The sequence below is a fragment of the Balaenoptera acutorostrata genome, chromosome 11 (assembly GCF_949987535.1).
Source record: "Balaenoptera acutorostrata chromosome 11, mBalAcu1.1, whole genome shotgun sequence".
In the NCBI taxonomy this organism is placed as follows: Eukaryota; Metazoa; Chordata; class Mammalia; order Artiodactyla; family Balaenopteridae; genus Balaenoptera; species Balaenoptera acutorostrata.
The window spans coordinates 6299359-6313342 of NC_080074.1; the positions used below are offsets into that span (position 1 = coordinate 6299359).

The 13984-nt window shown below is 62.7% G+C and overlaps 1 protein-coding gene across 2 annotated transcripts in view; it reads left to right on the plus strand.

Annotated features, from left to right (window-relative positions):
- SCUBE1 (signal peptide, CUB domain and EGF like domain containing 1) overlaps positions 1-13984 on the plus strand; it is a 133761-nt gene that overhangs the window by 115792 nt on the left and 3985 nt on the right. For both annotated transcript variants that reach the window (XM_057556138.1, XM_057556139.1), the window contains 9 exons: positions 37-156; positions 520-624; positions 1617-1733; positions 2518-2655; positions 3876-4079; positions 7253-7414; positions 8758-8925; positions 10852-11013; positions 12621-12818. In XM_057556138.1, the coding sequence (XP_057412121.1) occupies positions 37-156; positions 520-624; positions 1617-1733; positions 2518-2655; positions 3876-4079; positions 7253-7414; positions 8758-8925; positions 10852-11013; positions 12621-12818 (1374 nt within the window). The remainder of the gene's footprint in view (positions 1-36; positions 157-519; positions 625-1616; positions 1734-2517; positions 2656-3875; positions 4080-7252; positions 7415-8757; positions 8926-10851; positions 11014-12620; positions 12819-13984) is intronic.

The window sequence follows — 13984 nt, forward strand, 5'->3', positions numbered from 1 at the left end:
CCCCTCAAGCCCCTCTTGTGTCTTTCTTCTCCTCAGAGACAGGCAAGTGCCTTTCTCGGGCCAAGGCCTCACCCCAGGCCCAGCTGTCCTGCAGCAAGGTGGGCGGTGTGGAAAGCTGCTCCCTTTCCTGCCTGGCCCACACACTCTTCATGCCAGGTAACCCAAGGCTGTCCCCGGGATGGGATGGGGGGCGGGGCTCCCTTCCCTGGGATCCAGCCTCTGCTCCCTGCTGTTCTCCAGGAGAGGAGCCCAACCTAGGAATGAGGACCCCCAGCCCTGGTCACTGAGTGACCCTGGGCAGCTGTCTGGTTCTGTGGGGGCCGCAGTGTCCTTCTCAAAAGTGCAGCGGACGCATTCCTGCCCAGCCACTTAGCCTGTAGTCAGGTAGCAGAAACGGACTGACGTGAGGGTCAGTCCTGACCTTCATCGCATTCAGTGACCCCTCCAAGGCCCCCAGGATGTGCGGGTGCTGGAAGGCGGGGGGCACCCAGGCCCACCTCCGCCCTGGCCTCTCTACAGACTCGGACGACAGCTACAGCCTGAGCTGCGGTGTCCCGGGCCTCCAGGGCAAGATGCTGCAGAAACGCAACAGCACCGGCTCCAGCACCGGGCCCAGCTGCTCAGGTAGTCCCTGGCCTGTCCACACCGCACACACCTGCGGGACCCCTTGACTTTCCGTCCAGCACCAGGCCAGGGGGAGACATAGGGGCATGGCCCAGGGAAGGCCTGCTGGCCTGGGGCCTGCCCAGTATGGCTCAGGGTGCCAGGGAGCTAAGAGCAGGGCCAGGACCCAGAAGCAAGCAGGCTGTAAGCTGAGTCCCAGCCCAAGGGCAGTGGACCATGGAAGGGCCCTTCCGGCTCTGGGCCACAGTTCCAGAGTGGTTTAGTGACCCTAAAGTGCTATGAGTCTGTGGATCTCAGATTCCATTTCAGTGAAGGGGGTCACATCTACTGCGGCCACAAGGTTCTAAAAACTCCCAGAGTCAGAGCTCCCCTGGGAGACCATCCACCCACCCCACCCCACCCCACCCCACCCCAGGAATACTGGAGACACACGCACCCCCATGCACTTTAGGACACAGCCAGATCCCCTGCCAGCAGGAGGCTGTGCTTCGGCAGCTTCTCCTATTCAGGATGCTGGATTCAATGATATGCTTAATACATACACGATGTAATTCTAAGCTTCTGTGACTATAGGATTCTTTGGTCCAAGGGTCTGTTTTGCTCTTGGAAGGAATCAGCGGCTCTGGCATCTGTATCATTTCAAATCCCCTTCCCTTCCTTGCTTCCCTCTCTCGTCTGCGCTGCCCCTTTTCCTGAAAGCACCAGCCACATAAAGTAGCTCTGGTGATGGGGGAGAAGGCAGGAGGCTTGCCCTTCCTCCTCCACCGACCTCTGGCTGGATGGCCCCTGGGGCGAACATGACCCCACCGTCCACCCTTGCACCTTTTTCAGGGAGAGAAACAAGGCGGCAGAGGTCCCCACCCACGGCTCCCAGTGGGTTTGTCCCCCTGGCAGCCCCCTCACGCTCAGGCACTCCCTCCGCAGCCCCTGGCCCCACCACCTCCCTGCCCAAAGGAGAGGCCGCCACCTGGGGGGATTTGGACTTTCCCCAGGTGCCCCCGCCACCCTCATCAGGCAGAAGGCCCGGTTCAAGATTCGAGATGCCAAGTGCCACCTCCGGCCCCGAAGCCGGGAGCCGGCAAAGGAGGCCCTGAGGCAGTTGCTGCTGGGTGAGTGGGCCGCCCTGGTACCAACCCACACGGGGGGGCGGGGGGAGGTCCCCATGCCTGGGGGCTGGGAGCCCAGGGTCCAGCGGGGCTGGGAGCCCAGGGGTAGGGCCTGTCTTCGTCCTCACCACCGTGGTCCCTTAGCCCCAGGAGCCACGCCTGGTGGACCATAGACAGTGGTGGTGTCCCTGGGGAAGAAAGGCAGCATTTGAGTGGAAAAGCATCCCTGGGGTCCGTCGGCCCGCCTCCCTCGGGGTTAAATGAGCTCCCCCAGAGCAAGGGCTTTCTGCGCAGCCTGGTCGTGTCCAAATGGGAGGAATCCCGGGCTCCCTCAGCGGCTCTCTAGAATGAGGGTGGCCCAGAAGGGTGTTCCAGGCTGGGGGAGAGCCTGGGGAAAAGGCCCAGAGGAAAGCATGCCAGCTCTGTTTCCACGAAGATTCCCAGACACCTTAGGATTCCTCCTCAAACCTGACAAACCTCGGCCCCCAGCGGGCCTCACCTGGGCCGAGTGGCCCTGAGCTGGAGCTGCACAGCTTTGCTACGGAAGGCGCACAAAGTGCCTCACGTGCAGCAGTGTGATGGCCTCGGGAGGGCTGGGTGCAGGGCGTGGCTCAGCCCCCCCGGCCCCTCCTGAGACCTGGCCTTCTCCAGCCTCAGTTTCCCCGTCTGCACATGGACTCTTAGGCAAGGCGGGACCCTGGCCACCAGCCGTCTGTGTGCAGGGTGAGGTAGGACCGTGCTCCCCACCCCGTGCCACCTTTGCCACAGTGGCCCCTTCCTTGTCCAGAAAACTGCCACGTGACCTTTGTGACCCTCAAGTGTGACTCCTCCAAGAAGAGGCGCCGTGGCCGAAAGTCCCCATCCAAGGAGGTGACCCACATCACAGCAGAGTTCGAGGTTGAGACAAAGATGGAAGAGGCCTCAGGTGGGTGAGGAGACCCCCTCAAGGGGTGCGGAGGGCCTCAGCGAGGACAGTGGACTGGGAGGTCTGCTGGGCATGAAGCCAGGCTGCCACCCAAGCCACGGCTACCGGAGGTGGAGGCCAGCCAGGCAAGCGGGGGAGCTGGCAGGGCTCAGGGCCGGGCCCTCAGAGCAGCTGCCCAGCCCAGGGTGGAAGAGGAGACCCGGGGCCGCAAGAGGAGCAGGACTGGGGCCTGTGGTGACAGCCACAGGCCTCTCCCCACTGCTCCACACCCTCACCGGGGCCTGGAAGGGCTCATGCCTGCAGCCTCCCCAGGACTGTTGAGCCAAGGACCTGTCTTTCCCAGGTTCCAGCAGGGGCCTTGTGGGATGCTGGCTGGTGTTTCATACCAGCAGTTCTCTCTGGGCTGTAGATGAGAGTTGAGTTGTGACAGAGGAGCAGAGATCTGTCAGCAAGTGTGTGCTGTGTGTGCCTGGCCCTGGACGCTGTGGAAAGAGGGGACAGACCCTTGTCCCCGCACTGGCGGCACGGCCAGCCAAGGGAGACGCCGGTCGGTGGGCGCGTGAGAACGAACAGGGCACAGCGCCGAGGGCCCTCCCCTAGAGAGGGGCCCGGACTCTCCCCCAGAGAGGTGGCATTTGAATCGGGACTTGAAAACAAAGTTCACCAAGTGGAACTGGTGGCAGGGATGGCGTTCAGGCAGAGCGAACAGAACGGGCAAAGGCCCAGAGGTCAGAGAGAGCAGGGTGTGTTCCGGAAGCAGTGAGGAGGGCAGGGCGGCCGGAAGGCAGAGTTCACGGTGAATGTCGGATGCTGGGGGTTAGAGCTAGCGAGGCGGGCAGGGGCTGCACCACGAGGGGCCTGGGATTCAAGGCAGCAGAGCTGGATGTTGTCTTGGAGGCAGTGGCAGCCTCAAGGGTGTTTGAGCAGCAGCCGGGGCCCCCGTGAGTGAGCTGTGCCCTGGGCAGGGGACGTGTTGCAGTGGCAGAGGCCGGGCTTCTACTCAGATCTGCTGCGGGGCCCTTGAGCAGCTCATACCTCTCGGAGCCTCAGTCTCCTGCTGTCAGGCATTCGCAGCAAGGGCACCTCAGCCCGGGGCCAATGTGGGAAGGCTCGGAGCAGGGGCCCGGCCCAGCGCGGCGCCTGGAAGGGCAGCCTGGTGGAGAGACGGCTCGCGGCGGCGGGGCGGGGGGTCGCGAGCTCTGTCTCGCCCGCCCCTGCAGACACCTGCGAGGCCGAGTGCGTGCGGAGGCGAGTGGAGCAGAGCCTGCAGGCCGCCGTCAAGACTCTGCGCAAGTCCGTCAGCCGGCAGCACTTCTCCGTCCAGGTCGCAGGCACTGAGTACGAGGTGGCCCAGCGGCCGGCCAAGGCCCTGGAGGGCCAGGGGACGTGTGGCATAGGCCAGGTGCTGCAGGACGGCAAATGCGGTGAGTCCCTGCCCTCAGCCACTCCAGTGTCGCCCTGCAGACTTTCTCTGTCCTTCCTTCCGTGTGGGCCCAGGTAAAGAGCCCACGGGAGACAGACACGTCGGGCCGGGACAGGGAGACAAGGAGGCCTGCCGGGGAGAAGTGCCGTAGCACTTAGACGTGACGGCTGTCATGAAAGAGCACTCCCCTGGGGCCGGGACCGAGTATACGTGTGACCTGCCCGCGGTCCCGAGGAGGGGCGGGCCGGGGAGAGCACAGGCCAGCAAGGCCCCAGCCGAGGGGTGTGAGGGGCATGGGACCAGTCCGTGTGGCTCGAGAAGGCTTCCCAGCGGAGGCATGTGGGAGCTGAGGGCGGAGGAGGAGGAGGGTGAAGGTGTCCGGGAGGCTGAGGGCCCCCCGGCGGGGCGGGGGCAGCGCTGCAGGGAGCAGCAGAGGCCAGGCCACCGCCGGGGCCGTGGGCAGGGCGGCCAGGTCCGGTGAACGAGGCTGGGGACTTGACCGGCCCCCATCGAGGGGGGACGGGTTTAGAGACAGCCCCCAGCGGCTCAGAGGTGAACTTGACTGAGTCCTGGTTCTAGTGGGGCTGACGGTTACGAGTGGGGCGGACGGTTGCGAGTGGGGCTGACGGTTGCGAGCGGGGCTGACGGTTGCGAGCGGGGCTGACGGTTGCGAGTGGGGCTGATGGTTACGAGTGGGGCGGACGGTTGCGAGTGGGGCTGACGGTTACGAGTGGGGCTGACGGTTACGTGGGAGAGAAGGCAGGCAGCCAGCGGGTGAGCATATCCGCAGGCCCGGTGAGGGCTTGCTGGCCCCGGTGCTGCCCTGGGCGCGCGGGGAAGCTCTGGCCCGCGCTGAGCCGGGGGCAGCCGCATCCGCCCTCTGCCGTGGGAAGGCCAAGTGGAGGGCGGCAGCGGAGCGGAGACCTAGCCAGGGATGGTAGAGCCTGGAACCAGGGGCAGCAGGAGAGGCGGGCAAGGAAGAGAGAAATTGAGAGCACGCTTTGGAGAGGGAGGCGAGGGAGAAGGAGGCTTCGAGGACGACTCCAAGGGTTCGGGCCACTCGGGCAGAGATGGCATGGTTTTCGGATCCGGGAGAAACTTGGGGGAGGGGCTGGCGGAGGCGGGGGTCCCAGCTGTCCTTGTCAGTCTGAGACGCTCATGAGTCGTCCTGGTGAAGGCGCTGACTAGGTTGGAGACACAAATCTGGAGCACAGAGTGTAGCCTGGGCCAGAGACACAGGCTGGGAGCCGCTGGGGAGGAGGTGGGATTTAGGAGTGGGGGGAGGGCCGGTCCCCCGCAAGGGGGGAGGGGGAGGGACTTGGGGATGTCATTCTTTTATTTTTAACCACTTATTTTGAAACCATTTCAAACTTTCAGAAACACTGCCAGACAGAACAAAGAGCTTCCGTATTTTCTTCATCCAGGTTCCCCCATTGCGGATGTCTTACAGCATTCGCGCCGTCATGCTTTCCCGCGCGTGTGGCGTGCTTGTGTGCCTTTACATCACCTGCTAAATTCCACCAACTCTTCCAATAGCATCCCTTTCCTCTCCGTGTTGTGTTTAGTGGTCATGTCTCCAGAATCCTTCATCTGGAGCAGTTCCTGGCTCTTCCCCTGCCTCTCCTGTCCTGCCCTCGGCTGTCCTTAAGTTCTGTAAGATGACCCTCAGCTGCATCTGGTGTTTCCTGGTGACCAGACTCAGGGCCTGCATTCTTGGCAGGAAAACCACGCTCCACGTCTGCTCTTCAGTGCCCCCGTCAGGAGGCACAGGGTATTGCCCTGGTCCACCACTGGTTCCTCCACCTTAATTCACCATTTTCCCTCTGCAGTTGATTAGGATTTCATGGGGATGTATTGGAGTGTGCACCAACACCCTGCTCCCCATCAAACTACCATCCACTCACTGACAGCCACCAAATTAGCCACCTCTACAACTGTTGCCAAGCCGTGTTCTCTATTTCTGTCATCCCTCCTACATTTATTAGCATTCTAGTGTGAGAGAGCTTTCCCTTCTCCCACATGTTGGCATGTATCTATATATCTATGCTTTTATGTTCGGTGCTCAGATCGTCCCCACTTCAGCCAGTGGGCGCCCCATCAGCTTGGCCCCTGTGTCCTTTTGACATGGCTCCGTCACTCATTGAGCATTCCCTTACTGTCCGGCAGTAAAGATGTTTCAGACTCAGCTTGTGCTTTCCCTGCCTTGGAATCAGCCAGATCTCCAAGGACCCCTGTTCCTTTTAGAGGAGGAGAGTGTGTAGAAAGCGAAAGCTGAGGGACTCATTGCTACTGGAGTGTTGCTGCTTCCAGGCCCTCTCATTGGACAGAACTAGAAAGTATAGCTATGCATATATTACATGGAGGCCTACGTACCTATGCTATTCCTGTAGCTGTGTGTGTGTGTGTGTGTGTGTGTGTGTTTTATAAAACCATGAGTTCATACCAATACCTCCAATTCAGTACCTCAGGATTCTTTCTAACTTTTTTTTTCCATGTTATTTTTCCATGTTTCTAAATATCTTGTCCCATGAGGCATTCAGCTCCCTTTCTCCTTAACTTATTTTCTCAGTCAGTTCCCTTACTTACTCATCAGTTTGCTTATGTGGCCAATGCAGCCAACCACACTGGCTCTCCTCAGCCCAGCATCTCTGTATCCTCAGCCCCCAGGCCCCTGTCACTCCCCCAGCCCCTCTGCACCTGAGCCCCACGTCCTCAGGTGCCAGCTCCGCCACAGGGGGAAGGAAAGGGGAGCCGGCAGGGGGGCTTGGTTTGGATGAAGTTGTCTGTGGGGCATCTAGGAGGCAGTTGGTACACAGGCCGAGGGCCCAGGGCTGGAGGGCAGCATGTGGAGCAGAGGGGGGACGAAAGTCCCTGCAGAGACACTTACGAGAGGGCTGAGGCGAGGGGTCTGCCGGGGACCGTGAGTGGCAGCAGCCAGGAGGGCGCATGAGACCAGGACAGGGTCCTTGCAGATGACCACCGCCTGGCTCCTACCCGCTGCTCTTCTGGCATGGGTCTGGGCCCCTCTGTGCCCCTGGAGCCACAGGGGCGAGAGCTGGGCCCTATGTGCAAGGACAGAGCCTGGGCCTGAGGCACCAGCAGACAGCCGGCCAGACCGCCTGGCCACTGCTCCCCACCTCTGCCCCCAGCAGTCTCTCCACGTTGCCTCCGCAGTGGCCTGCGGGCCTGGCACCTACTTCAGCGGAGAGCCAGGCCAGTGTGTGCCGTGCACGCCGGGGACCTACCAGGACGGGAACGGCCAGCTCAGCTGCACGCCGTGCCCCAGCAGCGACGGGCTCGGCCTGGCTGGGGCCCGCAACGTATCCGAGTGTGGAGGCGAGTAGGGGCCCTCCCTGGAAAGAGGGGCCGGGGGTGGGGGAACAGGGCACCTCCTGTCTCCACCGAGGTTCCCAAAGCAAAGGCCCGGGTGCCTCGTGGTCTTTTGTAAAGCTCTTTGCCGTTTCCAGAGCCTGTCAGGACCTCCACGCAGCTGCACTTACAAAGTGCGTTGCAGACCCACAGTGCGTGTGCCAGATGCACGGCGGTGAGCAGGCGCTGGGCTGCACTTGGTGCCCTTTAAAACTGCACCAGGCAGGTTGGGAAGGACTTTACAGTTTACCACTTGCCCATTTACAGGTCAGCTTATAGCGGAGGTACGTAGTGCTTTATAGTTGACCAAACACGTGACACCTCATGGGGCACCCATCATTGTCGAAATGCTTTATGGAGTGCGGCCAGATACTTGGGGAAGAACTGTGCTCTACACAAAGAACTTTACAGTTGGCTTTTTGGATGGTTTGGAGAGCCCTTTTTCAACTTACCAAGCACAATTTGGTTTGCAAAGAGCTTTTCCATTTACTACCCCCACTTAACCTCATCTGTGAAATGGGCTTGTAGCCTTCCCCCCATCAGCGTCCCTTCCCGGGCCATTGTGGGGATCACCCAAGAGAGTGGATGGGGAAAGGTGTGCTGGTGAGTGGGACCCTGAGGGTGGTGGAGACCTCCAGCCTTCTCTGGGGGACAGAAGAGATCAGAGCCCAGCCCTGAGTCCCTGCAGGCTGGCCCTCTGCCCTCTGGCCCCTGCCCCCTCCAGGAGTGTGGTCTGTGCCCCAGGGGAGGTAGTACCTGTCAGAGAGCACAGAGAGGCCACGGGGGGAGCAGAGAATTCCAGGGTCTGGGCTGAGAAGGCACTAAACCCACGCCTCGCTCAGCGCCGGAATACCCTCTACATCCTGACTTTTTGCTAGAATGTATTGTCTCCTCCCTTTGTCCCAGCTGTGCCCTAGGGACCTCACAGAACCCCCTCCCTCTGCTCAGGCCCAGCCAGGCAGATAGACAAGGCAGCATCAGCCTGGAGCTTAAGAGCCCCAGGTCCTCATGTGAAGACAGTGTGGGCCGCCCCCTGGGCAGAGCCCCCTAAATAAATGGCCTCCACGACCTCCCACCTCCACGTGTGGTGTCCACACTTCTCAGCTCTGGAGCAAGGCCACTTCTCAACCCGCAGCCCTTCTAGCTGGTGGGAGGAGAAAAGCCAGGCCTGAGCAAGACCACACAGTGCACTCCTCCCCCTCGACCCCTCGCCTTGGTGCCTTTCCCACAACAGGTGAGGGCTGAGCTGAGCGCTGGGCCTGGACCGAGGCGCCCCGCCCCCAGCCTGAGCCGTGACCTCTGACTTGCAGGCCAGTGCTCTCCAGGCTTCTTCTCCACCGACGGCTTCAGGCCCTGCCAGGCCTGCCCCGTGGGCACGTACCAGCCAGAGCCTGGGCGCACGGGCTGCTTCCCCTGCGGAGGGGGGCTGCTCACCAAGCACGAGGGCACAGCCGCCTTCCAAGACTGTGAGGCCAAAGGTGAGGACTCCCCCCCCTCACCCCTCCGCTCAGGGTCAAGTTTCCCTGGATGCCCCTCATTTCCTGCCCTGGCAAACCTCCAAGGTCAGAGGAGGAGCCTGGAGCCTCAAGCAGTGGACACGGGTGACGAGCTCTGGGCTGCGCACGAGGACAGGGACGGCGGGGGTCCGACACAGGCCTGCCTGGGGGCTCGGATGAGAGAGCCTGGCAGGCACGGAGGCTCCAGCCTGGAGCTTTGAGCCCCCAGCCGCCAGCTCCTCAAGACGCTGGGGAGGCTTTGAGCTGCACTGGGAGGAAGGTTGGGAGGGGAGGAAGGTGAGGAGGGGCAGGAGGCGGAGGGGCAGTGGGGTGAGGTCAGAGGTCAGAGGTCTTCAGGGCTGCCGGGGCCCTGCAGTACGGCCCCTCCTCCCCTCCACGCCACCAAAGCTCCACCGCCGCCCCAGGCTTGACTCTCCACTGAGGGACAGTCCTCCCCACCTGCTGATGGTCCGACATACAGACTCTGAATCTTCCCCAGCTCTCCAGCCCCACCTGCCCCCGGCTCCTGCCAGGTTTTCTCCCCTTGACTGTTAGCCTCCCAGAAGGAGTGTCTGGACTCCACCTCCTCTCCTCTCATTCTCTCCGAATCCCCGCCAGCCAGACTGTCACCCCACTACGCCCAGCGTTTGCTCCCATCAGGGCGGCCCACAGGGTCCCTGAGTTCCTGGAGCCCAAGTCAGTTCTGTCTGCGTCTCCCGAGACTGGGACGCGGCCTCCTTGCAGCGCTCTCCCTGCTCCTCCTCGGCCTGGGCCCCAGGCCCCGCTCAGCCTCCCCCCGCTCCGCCCCCGAGCGCTGGGACATCGCAGGCCCCGTGCCCTCGCCGCTCTTGAGTCTGGATGAACGCATCTGTTCGCTTTAAGTAGCAGCTCTGCATGGGTGCCCCCATCTTCCGTTTCCATCCATCCTCTCCCCTGAACTGGACTCTGCCCTCCTGCCAGGCCACAGCTCCGCATGGTATCTAACAAGCATCTCAGATTCCACAAGTCCGGGCTCCCTCCCCTCCAGTGCACAGCGGCTCTTCCTGCCATGTGCTCAAGGGAACCTTGGCGTCACTCTGAGGGCTCTTTCCCCCTCCCCTCACACCCAGTCTGTCCGCAGCCCCTGCGGCTCTAGCTTCTAAACAGCCCGACTGGGCCTTCCCTGGCGGTCCAGTGGTTAAGACTCCACACTTCCCCTGCAAGGGGCACGGGTTCCATCCCTGGTCGGGGAGCTAAGATCCTGCATGATGCGCAGCAGGGCCTAAAAAATAAACAGACGCACAGTGACCCTGACCCAGGCCACCGCCACCTCTCCCCGATGGCCCTAGCCTGTCCTGCTTGGGCCTCCGCCCCCACCTCCACCCCCCAGAGCCCACTCCCAGTGCAGCAGCCGGGGACACGGGGCAGCTCCAGGTGGCCTTCCTCACTCACAGGAAAGCCCAGTCCTCACCGTGGCCCCTGACCTCTGCTCCGGCCACAGCTGGCACAGACACGGCCCACCTCCGGGCCAGCTCTGCACTCCTCGGGTCTCCACGCTGGTCCCCTCGGTGCCGCCTTCCCTCACCTCCCTCCACAGCCAGCCCTATGGCATCTCACTTTCCGTTTATTATCCCCAGTGGAGGGACAGACCGGCATCCCACGCAGCCGGAGTACGATGTGGGCCCCGGGGCAGGGCTCGGTCTGCCTGGCTCGCTGCTCAGAGCCCGTGGTCCACAGCACCCCCTGCACTGTCGCGGGCAGGGTCGGGGGGCAGAGGGGTCGGCCTCTCAGCAACTGGGCGCGGGTGGTGGGAGGTTAGCGGGCAGTGGGGAGGGGCCTTGAGCTCTGTGCTGAGTCAGCCCTCAAGGGCAGGGAGCCCCGGGGAGAATGCCGCCTGCCCTTTCCCACCGGCCCCCACCCCCTCCACAGTGCACTGCTCCCCCGGCCACCACTACAACACCACCACCCACCGGTGCATCCGCTGCCCTGTCGGCACCTACCAGCCCGAGTTTGGCCAGAACCACTGCGTCACCTGTCCGGGCAACACCAGCACAGACTTCGACGGCTCCACCAACGTCACACACTGCAAAAGTAGGTGCCGCTCTTCCCACGGCCGAGGAGCTGCGGGTGCCGGGAGGGGACTGGGGGCAGGTTGTGAGGGCAGGGTGAGCCCTGACCTCAGGTCGTGTCCGCGGTGACACGGACCGGGAGGCCGGTGACTCCTCCCTGGCCCATCTCATCCGCACGTGCACTCGATGGGACACCCTGTGGCGTGGAGGGTGCGGCCGGCTTGGCCGGCCCCCTGCGCTCCACGGAGCGACCTGATTGCACCGTCGTTCGTCAGTTCCCATGGCTAACCTGCGCCTCAGTGCCGGGCCAGGCCCCACTCCAGGCTCTGGGTCTGCGGAGGGAAAAGTCAGGGCCTGTGCCAAGGAGGCTTGTGGGGCAGCTGCCCGTGCCAGACCCTGCAGCTCTGTAGGCGCAGGATGCTTGGGGTGTACCAAGGGTGCAGGAGGAAGAGGGAGACCAGACGGCCGCCCTGTGTCTGTAGGAAGCTCCGTTTTAGCCAAAAGAAACGTGGCAGCGTAAGACAATCTGGGAAATAGATCATCTCCGAGCCCCTCACCAGCAAGTCATCTGGGCCTAACCCAGAGGATTCTGTCTTTAGGGATTTCTGATTCACTTTTCAGAGCCCTTTAGGGCATATGTTCTGGTATTTTACCCTTTCCCTAATCAGTTTCCAGCCAGTGACCCCTTTCCTGGGCTGCTGGTCATGTTTGGAACAGCCTAATGGCCCATGAAGGAGATTTAATCCTTGACGTGGACGCCATCCCCTCTGCCCGGGCTGTCCCGGCTGGGCTCACGGCCTCCTGCTGCAGCTCAGCACAGGCAGGGTTTTAAGTGTTTAAACGTCCTAATGAGGAAAAGTGGGGGAAAAGTGTGAGGGAAGCTTCTGGAATGATAAGGTGAAAATGAAATGTTTCCCAGAAACTTTGATGTGAGGAGATCTTTAAATGAAAATGTGTGAGAAAATTATGTATATTTAGTATTTACATTCAGTTTTCTTCACATAACTTCCTTTTATGCAGTTAAGCTAGGAACCGTTTAGCTCATAAAAAAAAGTCACGTTTGGCCTCTTTGAGGATGCACAGCTTAGCTAAAATTGAAAAGATAGGGAAGTGTGTCTCTTGCTGGTCCCTGAGCCTGCCTGCTCCCTGGGGAGGGCCACACCTGGCACCTGGGGGGCACTCGGGATGTTGAGCAAAGGGATACACAGACGAGTGAGTGGAGAGAAAGGGGACGTTGGGGCACACTTGGCCTTGGCTGAGACACGGAGGAGAGCACGGGCTGGCGGGGAGCTGGCAGCTGCGGGGACAAGGACGCACCTGCCGGGGCGGGGTGGCGAGCGGCTCCAGGCAGGAGGCCAGGACGAGGCCCGGCCGCGGAGGTTCAGGTGAGGCAGCCCAGGAAGGGGGTCACCCGGGCTGGGCCTCCGAGAACCAACACGGAACGGGGACCCGCCCCCCGCTGAGGGGTCCCCGAGGGAAGACCGGCCTGGAGCCTGGCCTGCTGGCGGGGAGGACCGGGTAGAGGGGGGACCAGAGAGGGGGCGGAGCACCTACCAGCCCTGCCCTGGGCCGCCAAGGCTGCTGAGGGCCAGCCGGGCCTGACCAGGGCACGGGCCGTGGTGCCCACAGACCAGCACTGCGGCGGCGAGCTTGGCGACTACACGGGCTACATCGAGTCCCCCAACTACCCCGGCGACTACCCGGCCAATGCCGAGTGCGTGTGGCACCTCTCGCCGCCCCCCAAGCGCAGGATCCTCATCGTGGTCCCCGAGATCTTCCTGCCCATCGAGGACGGGTGTGGCGACGTCCTGGTCATGAGGAAGAGCGGTACGTGCCGTCCAGGGGGGCGGCCTCCACCACACGCCCACCCCTCCCCCGCGGCACAGCTCTGCAGGGCACTCACCTCCGACCCCAGGGGCTGCGCTTTCCAGAGCTGTGTGGAAAGGTCCGGAGAGCTTAGGGTGTGTCCTGAGTGTGGGAATCAGGACCTGGTCAGGTCTGGTCTCGATGCTGACCGCAAGCCCACCTCTCATCCCAGCTGTGCCCCGCATCCTGCCACACCGCCCAGGGCGAGCCCCCCGGAGCACCCCTGCCCCGCAGGGCCTCTTCCCCGCTCTGTGCTTGGAGGGGTGGTGAAGGGCCAGCCCATGCACTCACACGGGGCGCCCCAGGGTCCGCTCCCCCGCTCCGTGAGCTGCGGCCTCCCAGCTCACCACCCCCATGGGGGCTCCAGGTGAGACTTTGGGCGAGGGACCGGCCCCTCAGCAGTGGGTGAGCACGAGCGCGTGCCCAGATGGCCACGGCAGCGAGAAAGGTGGGGAGCCCTGAGATCCCCCCCCCAGGGACTGGGTAGAACCCCTTACGGCCTGTGCCTCGGCTGGGGACCTCGCTGCTGTGGCAAGGCCGCAGTGCCCCCAGGGAGCAAGCTCCAGGTCAGAATGTTAGGGAAGAAGAAGGGGGACAAGACAGACACAAAAACGTGCCCGCCCACCGGGGTCTGGGATGTGTCTGATACACAGAGACCGGCCAGAGGAGCAGGAGAGTGGGGGGGACGGGGGAGTAGGGAGGGCCTTGTCCACTGTGTGCTGCATTGTTCCCAGGTGCCTGCACCGCCCACTCAGTGTAGCTGATGAGCAGGAAATGTCCCCCAGTGTGTGAATGGGAGGCCCGAGGCCAGGAGGGGCAAGGTACCCGGCCAGCGTCCTACAGCCAGTCAGAGCGCAGCCCAGGACCATCCCCCGCCCATTCCCGTCACCAGCCTCCCTAGTCCACGGCATCTTCCCCTCCACTGTCTGTCCACAGAGCTGAGCTCTAGGGAGGCCAGCCTCTCCCACCTCGAGGACACCTCAGGAAAGCTCCCCCAGGGAGCAGTGAGGAAGTGGGGCACCCTTTGGCCAGCCCCAGGCACCCCAGGGGTCAGCAGGCTCACCCTTGTTCATCTGCTCACCGGGAGAGGAGACTGACCCTCCACCCCAGCCCCGGCTCTGTGCTGG